This window comes from Lampetra planeri, chromosome 52, assembly GCF_965212315.1.
Source record: "Lampetra planeri chromosome 52, kcLamPlan1.2.h2, whole genome shotgun sequence".
Lineage (NCBI taxonomy): Eukaryota > Metazoa > Chordata > Hyperoartia > Petromyzontiformes > Petromyzontidae > Lampetra > Lampetra planeri.
In genome coordinates this window covers 2,693,851-2,701,722 of record NC_136158.1, presented here as the reverse complement: position 1 = coordinate 2,701,722, position 7,872 = coordinate 2,693,851, and the positions used below count along the sequence as shown (strand labels likewise).

Here is a 7,872-nt window from a genome sequence, read left to right as displayed (position 1 = left end):
ACAAAACCATCCTTCCTTATTTAGTAGCCATGTGCTCGGTGCTCTCTTGTCTGTGTACTCCACGCAGTTGCACCGCCTGCACACATTCGAGAGCTACGCCCGCTGATCCTGGAACTAATGAGTGTTGGGTCCGTGTCAACGAGCCAGTGGTGGTGGTGGTGGTGATGGTGGTGGTGATGGTGGTGGTGATGATGGTGGTGGTGATGGTGGTGGTGATGGTGGTGGTGATGGTGGTGGTGATAATGGTGGTGGTGATGGTGGTGGTGATGGTGGTGGTGATGGTGGTGGTGATGGTGGTGGTGATGGTGGTGATGGTGGTGGTGATGGTGGTGATGGTGGTGGTGATGGTGGTGATGGTGGTGATGGTGGTGGTGATGGTGGTGATGGTGGTGGTGATGGTGGTGATGGTGGTGATGGTGGTGGTGGTAGGATTTCAAATGTCTCATTACGGGTCTCCAGGACAAACTCACCCCGTCCTTTCACGAAGCGACCGTCGGGGACACGTGGCCCCTGACGCTTTGGCTCCAGGTTTTTTTTTTTTGGAAGACGGAGAAATTCTGGCCTCGCGTTTTTTTGTTGTTTTTGTTTTAAAACGCAACCCACCACCGCTACCCCACCCACCCGCCCGCCCGCCCGCCTGCCTGCCTGCCACCAACGCGAGGCGCTTTGCACGGCCCACGCCATTCTATCCTTTGCCGTACGATGGGCAACGTGCTCAGGGAACAAAATAAGATTCTGACGGGCGCGACGAGAGGGCCTTCAGTAGGGAGCGCAGGCCGCAGCGGTTCAAATACACGGTCCATGCCGCCCTTCAGAGAGACTGGTGCGCATTTCTACGACCAAACCACCACGAATGTGCGTCCGATCTCCTGCGAAGCTTTGGAGGTTTCAGCCAGATTCGTACTTGGACGGAGGACTTCTGGGGAATAGCACACGTATGTAGGCTCGGACTTCAAGGTTTTACCTCGGTATTAAACTGCATGCCACAAATGAGCCGTGATACCTCGCCGATCTCGTCAAGGAACATCACACCATCACGCGACACTCCCTTCATCCTCGCAGCAGCGGATTTTGGTTGCTGCCATCGAACAAAGACGGTCACCGCCATCGCGCGCTTTCAGATGCGCTTTTGCGGCCGTCTGGAACGCTCTTTCTTGTGATATTAAGAAGCTACCGGCGCTATACACTTTTACGCGTAGATTACACAACGATTTTTTTAAGAACAGTTCTTTGCGTGTGTTCAGTTTGTCGTCTTTCCCCCGGGCACCTATGATTAGCGCGGTTGGCTACGTACGGCGCGAAAGAAGTTCAACGTACACACGTTCAAGGTGTCCACGAGATGGCAGGAAAACATTGGATTCTGGAATATATCCGTGCGTGGATTTGGTTTGTCTCTGGGAGCTATCATTTGCGGCCAGGTCGCTTCTGAAAAATAAGCTAATAGCTCAGTGGGCTTTACCTGGTAACAAAAAAAGTTTACTTTATTTGTATATTTTTAAGTTTTTTGATTTACCTTTCCTATGTCCTGAACTCCTGTCGTGTTTTTTGTATCGTTGGTTGCTATGTTCTGACCTGCCCCTACTGGACTCCGGTATGAATAAATATTTTGATTCTGAGCAAGGGCTCTCCTAAAATCCTAAAAAATAAAAATCTTGACACCAAGTGAAGCTTTCATGGACAAATAAAAAGTAAATTATCAGCGAGATCGATTTCCTCTCACAGCCAACGTCAGCGGTGAGTGAGATCTGAACCGGTCCTGGATCTCGCACACCATCACCGACCCGTAGCGACCAGCGTGGTGAAGTATGACAGGTCCTGGGGAGACCTGTCATTGTATTGTAAATATAGTCACGTTTCGAAGGTCATGTAATATAGAACCAAATATAACAAAAAATAATTCCACACAGTGGAATTATATAAGACATGCACAACCAATATGAAAACAAGCTTGTATATACAGTCCTAAGGACATATAAAACGAATGCATTTGACAACAGAGTGGATAAAATATCTGATGTGCCAGCCTTAAATATTACGAATTAACGATAATCATTATCGTCACCACCACCACTTAATATTCTTACCTTGGCCTCCCATGCAATTTATCCCCGACAGAGGACACCCCCAGTGGCAGCTGTCCCTGGGCGGCACAACGTGAACGCAGCACGTGGCCTGCGAGTCGATGTGAAGTTCGCTCTGGTGGCTTCCAAATAAAGTATTGCCCAACCCATCCCCCCCCCACCCTCTTTATCCCACTGTTCACGTCCACATCCCAACCCACACACACACGCTTCACCAACACGCAAACTGATGATCGTAACGAAGCATGGTCAAACAACTCCCAAGAGCGACACTGCGGGTGGAAGCCCGTTATGCGGCAGTGGATTCTAAATAAAATGAAACCCATACGCAGCAGAGGTGATACGCCAGTTCGCGTGATAATTAATATCGTTTGCTTCTATTAATTCTGAAGAAGGCGATGATGGAGTTGCTGCTGCTGCTGCTGTTATGATGGTTATCATCGCAGCTGATGACGGTGATGATGTTGCCGATGTTATTTCGCCGGCTGCTGAACTGTATTCCGTTATCACTGCTGCTGGTGCTGCAGCTGCTGCTGAATAAGAAGTCACTGATGATTACAGCTACCGCCGCGAACTGATGATGTTCCAGCTACGATTGCTGCTGCTGCTGCTTCCGCTAGCGAAGTTAACCGTGACGACAGGATTTAATCTGCTGCTCAAAGTTAACCAGGGTTACCGCCGATAACGAGGTTACTTCTGTAACGACCTGCACTGCTGCTGCTGCTGCTGGCTACCCCTGTGGCGTCGTTGTTGTCGTTGTTATTGTTGTTATCGGTGAAGTTCATACCCCCCTTTTCATGGGATCTCTTTTGCCAGTACCAAAATATACTAAAAGAGGTCTCATGATGTAGCTGCTCGCCCCGAGCCCTCATGACTCTGGTAGTGCGTTGTCTTTGAACTGTGCGCCTTTTGGCGTCATCTGGTCGAACACCGTATGAGACGAGGCTCCAAAGAAAGCTGTCTCTGGTGTGGACCAATCAGTTTCAAAGACAATGCATAAATCACCAGAGTATTGTTTTTTGTTTGCATTTGACTGCGAGTATTGTGGTTAATGTGAGCATGATTCCTTGCAAAAGGTGTCAGTTTTGTTGCCATAAAAAAGGGGGAAAACCCCCTATTAGTTTAGTTCATACCCCCTGTCGCATTGCCACGAATATTACCACCGCTGCTCTCACCACCACCGCCGCCGCCACCGCCACCGCCTCTCTCAGTCGTTCACCTGCACCGAGATGCATCTGCATTGCTTCACACGCTGCACCCTCTTGCGCCGAACGGGCGGCTGCTGCTCGGGGCAGGTGAGCGTCACGGTGAGGGTGGTGTAGCGGTGAGGCTTGCAGAACGAGCACGACTTGAACGACAGCGACGACGACGAGGACGACGATGAAGACGCAGCAGCAGCGGCGGCTGCCGACGGATCCCTGCGCGCGTGCCTCGGGATGTAGAATGAGTTGCACTGGCCGTAGCAGAAGCGGTTGATGATGGTGCGTCCGAGGCAGCCCTCCTCGCCGATCGTCTGCTTGAGCGGGTGCGTCTTGCACCAGTCCCTCTTGAGGTACTTCTTCTCCGTCACGATGAGCGCCTCCTGGCTGGACGCCAATGCGTCCTTGGTGGACGCGAGAGCGGCCCGCCTGCCCGCCGAGTCGTTCGGCCTCGCCTTGGCCGGCGACGGAGGCTCCCCGCCACCCCGAGGGCGGACGCGACGGGCGGTCTCGGGTAGTGACTCGCGAGTGTCGGACGCGAGGAGAGAGGCGGCGGCGGCGGCGACGACGAGTAGCAGCGGGAGCAGCATCAGAGCGGGGGGGAAGGGCACCCGGGTCGGCATCGCTTGTTTGAAGCGCCGCCTTGTCTGTGGCGGGGTTGGCGTGCGGGGAGACAATCGGGGTTAAGGTGGTTGTGGTGGTTGTTGGTCGTGGTGGTGGTTGGTGGTTGTGGTGATGGTGGTCGTGGTGGTGATCGTGGTGGTCGTGGTGGTGGTCGTGGTGGTAGTGGTGATCGTGGTCTTGGTGGTCGTGGTGGTTGTGGTCGTGGTGGTGGTGATCGTGGTGGTGGTCATCGTGGTGGTTGTGGTGGTGATCGTGGTGGCGGTGATGGTGGTGATGGTGGTGATGGTGCGGGCCCATTGAGAGAGCCCTGAACGGAATGTATATTTTTGTACCCCCTACCTCCCCACCACTTTCAATTTATAAACAGCGAGTGAGAAGGATGGAAGAGATACAGGCCTGAGACATAGCGTTGTGGCGAGATGATAGGGCGAGATATATGTGTGTAGTGAATCAAGAGAGAGAGAGAGATTCTAGTCACGCGACAGAGATGCAGTGAGATGAGAGATGCAGTGAGATGAGAGATGCAGTGAGATGAGAGATGCAGTGAGATGAGAGATGCAGTGAGATGAGTGATGCAGTGAGATGAGAAATGCAGTGAGATGAGAGATGCAGTGAGATGAGAGATGCAGTGAGATGAGAGGAAGAGAGACAACACGGGCGAGACGGCGACGTCGCGAGATGTGAAGAGACGAACGTGGATTTCGACGAGAAGAAAGATACAGACACGATTAGCGTGCGAGAGAAAGAAAGAGATAGCTTAGCTGGCTTATCTTTACTTGCATTTGACTGCGGGCATGTGTTTGGTTCTAGCCTATCACCTTCACGAAATCTGGGGCCCTTTCAGCTACTTGGCAGGTCCCGGGTTACTTCGCGCATCGGAGAGGTTCATTGCAGCGTTTATAGCCTCCTCCAACGAGAGGACTTCGCATTCGTTCTTGACGACGTTCCCTCCGTTCGATAGACCGACCGTCTGTCCGCCTCTATGGGCATTCCCTATGCAGGGACGCAGATTTCCCCCCGTATAGCCTCTTGTAGTAACAGACTGCTGGGGCGAATGCCGTTATAGAGGAGCGCCTATGAATGCGTTGCACGGCACACGAGGAGGGCGGGAGGCCAGACTGCGCCCAGCCGCCTTTGTCTCCCCTACAGCGACGTTTACACATTGCAGCGAGTACTCATTTGAGGTTGAGTCGACCTAGGGGAGGCCCAGGACAGATTCAGATACTCGTCACTGGTGGGCCGTGAGCGGGAATCAAACTCGGATCGCCTGATTCTAGATTTGAAGCTTTCGTGACTGCAAGGATTCATACGCTTAGTTCTTTCGGTAAAGTCACGTAGGTAAAAAATGAAATTAAAATTAATAAAAAATAAAAACAATAAAATCACGACGTTTCGGAGGCATCACAAGCTTCCGTCTTCAGGTGAAACTGTCACAGCAAAATATCTATATCAGATCTTTACAGATTTTTTGCTGTGACAGTTTCACCTGAAGACGGAAGCTTGTGTTGCCTCCGAAACGTCGTGATTTTATTGTTTTTATTTTTTATTAATTTTTATTTCATATCAGATTTTTACAGATTTTTTGCTGTGACAGTTTCACCTGAAGACGGAAGCTTGTGTTGCCTCCGAAACGTCGTGATTTTTTTTTTATTAATTTTAATTTCATTTTTTACCTACGTGACTTTACCGAAAGAATTAAGAGTATGAGTATCGGATCGCCTGGTTCGTAGCGCAGAGCGTTGACCCACGCACTATCGCATTCCATGCACGAGTTGAGTTGACGTGCAGGAGATCGGGACACAGGTGGAAAGTCCACGTGAGAACTTTGTTTGTGCATGTCTCCTGGCGATTGAAGGATTGCCCATGTTGAGTGCCAATTTCAGTCTCCGGACGAATTGAAAACGTTCCGAAATGAGCTAAATTCGGCTGAAATGTCCAGTGGGGTTCTTTGTCTCGGCGAGAATATAAACTAAACATTCGTAAGCTTGACCTTGGCGTGCCCGATTACTTACGCACAATGTAGTGCGTCTTAAAAAAAATACAAAAACTGAAGTATGGAAATATTTAACAAAATAGATTTATATTCGTCTGCCCCATCGTTAAACAAAATACTTCAACAACATAGTAGTAGCTTTTTACCCTTTAAACTTGTACAAAAACTGACACCTTTATACAAGGCATCATGTTTGCAATAACCACAACACAAGCAGTCAAATGCAAACAAAAAGAAACAACTCTGATAATGATAATAATGTGCACTGTCCTTGAAGTTGATTGATGCACACCAGAGACAGCTTTCCTTAGAGCCTAGTCTCCATTGGTGTTGGACCAGATGACGCCAAAAGGCGCACAACTCTAAAACAGCGCACTATCAGAGTATTGAGAGCTCGGGGTAAGCAAATACTTCAACAACCTTTAGCCCTTCCTTGACGATTGCGATCAGCAGCGGATCAGCATCTTGTTTAAGCGGGGAGAATCTCTGAACCGGTTCCGACATTGTGGGGTTTGATCAACACTAGTCAACCTGATTAACCGAGGACCGAAACGGTTCCGACTTGCCAGATATTATTGGCAAGAGCGCTCCCGCTAAACAACGGGGCCCTGAATGCAAACAACAACAACAACAACAAATAAAGCAGCTGCCACTGATGTCAGTCTTGGGCAGGTACGGAATTAATGTCCACGTAGCGCAGTGCGCTAACCACTGCGCCATCGCTCACTCTCCACCCCATGACTCCAATACGCAATTCCATTTTTTATATATATATTAAAAACTCTTGAGCGGACGTACCTTGTTTTCGGAGCAACGAAATCTTGTGATGTGGCCGAGCTTGAACCCCGTGTAATGATCGGAGTATTCTCCAGGAACAATACAAATGCGTATTACACAAACTCTGAACACGCAGCTGCGTGCTGTTGCTTTTCACCTGTGTGTTTACTTCCAAAAGCCCTCTGTGCTCCGTGCTTATAAGTTGACGCTCACTTGCCAACCGATGTTACCGGCTTGGGCTTCGCTATCGTGAGCTGTTTCGCTACCTGTTTGCTCTCTCCGTGTGTATCTCTGGCTCTCTTTCTGTGGCTCTTTCTGGCTCTCGTGTCTCCGTGAGGATGTTTATATATATACACACACCACGGCGGAGCATTCAGGAGGACCGTTCTGATTGGTCCACGACTCCCAAAATAATCCCCGCATCGCGCACGAGACGGAACGTAGCGGAGTTGTGATCCCCCCCAGCCCCCAATACCCCCCAGCCCCCACCCCCTCCCCCTACTCACCCCCTCCACCCTCCCCCTGCTGGTTTATGTCGTGAAAAGGGGGCGACTCCTGCAAGACACGAATACACACACACACACACCCCCTTTAAATACATATATTCACTCCACTGCTTGATCATACTTCGCCTGGCCCTTGCTGGAGCGATCTTTCTGAAGAAAGGACCAGCGTGGCGAAAGGGCCATTGACGGATACGTCGCCTATTATAGTTATCCTTTTAAGGACACACACACGCGCGCAGCGGTGTTTGACGAATGCGTTTTTTTCTACCTACGTGACTTTACCGAAAGAACCAAAGAGTATGGATGGATTCCTGCAGTCACGACAACTTCAAATAAAGATTGAATGCGTTGTGTTTTATGTTTGATACTCAATTGGTAAATTGTGCGGCGACATGACCCCAGGGTCGACACGGCTTCTCTCTTTTCTGAACCGCGTGCTGTCTTTCTCATGGAACATCAGAAATTCGTGGCCTTTTTTTCCCCATTCAAACCTCTTACGCCCACGATATTTACTCAAGAACGTCTCTATAGACAACACCCCCCTCCTCCAGATTCGCTTACCAATTATTCACATCGCCCATTGTATTTTAATTCGCCGCCTTCCACGCCTGCTCCTTATGACGTATCGTTTACTACGACCGGCAACCGACACCACATTCATAGCCAGCGAACGGTTCTTTACGCGTCCACGT

General features: G+C 50.0%; 1 protein-coding gene across 1 annotated transcript; it reads right to left on the bottom strand.

Annotated features, from left to right (window-relative positions):
* Positions 1–772: 772 nt before the first annotated feature.
* LOC144734674 (gremlin-1-like) lies at positions 773–7,010 on the bottom strand. The gene is made up of 2 exons (XM_078616966.1): positions 6,696–7,010; positions 773–3,927 (listed from the first exon to the last, which is right to left on the bottom strand). The coding sequence occupies exon 2, from the start codon at positions 3,901–3,903 to the stop codon at positions 3,289–3,291; it is 615 nt and encodes a 204-aa protein (XP_078473092.1). The 5' UTR covers positions 3,904–3,927; positions 6,696–7,010; the 3' UTR covers positions 773–3,288.
* Between the last annotated feature and the right edge of the window lie 862 nt (positions 7,011–7,872).

Bases quoted from the DNA above. Each gene is read 5' to 3' on its own strand.
- LOC144734674 (XM_078616966.1), bottom strand. From the start codon at position 3,903: ATGCCGACCCGGGTGCCCTTCCCCCCCGCTCTGATGCTGCTCCCGCTG.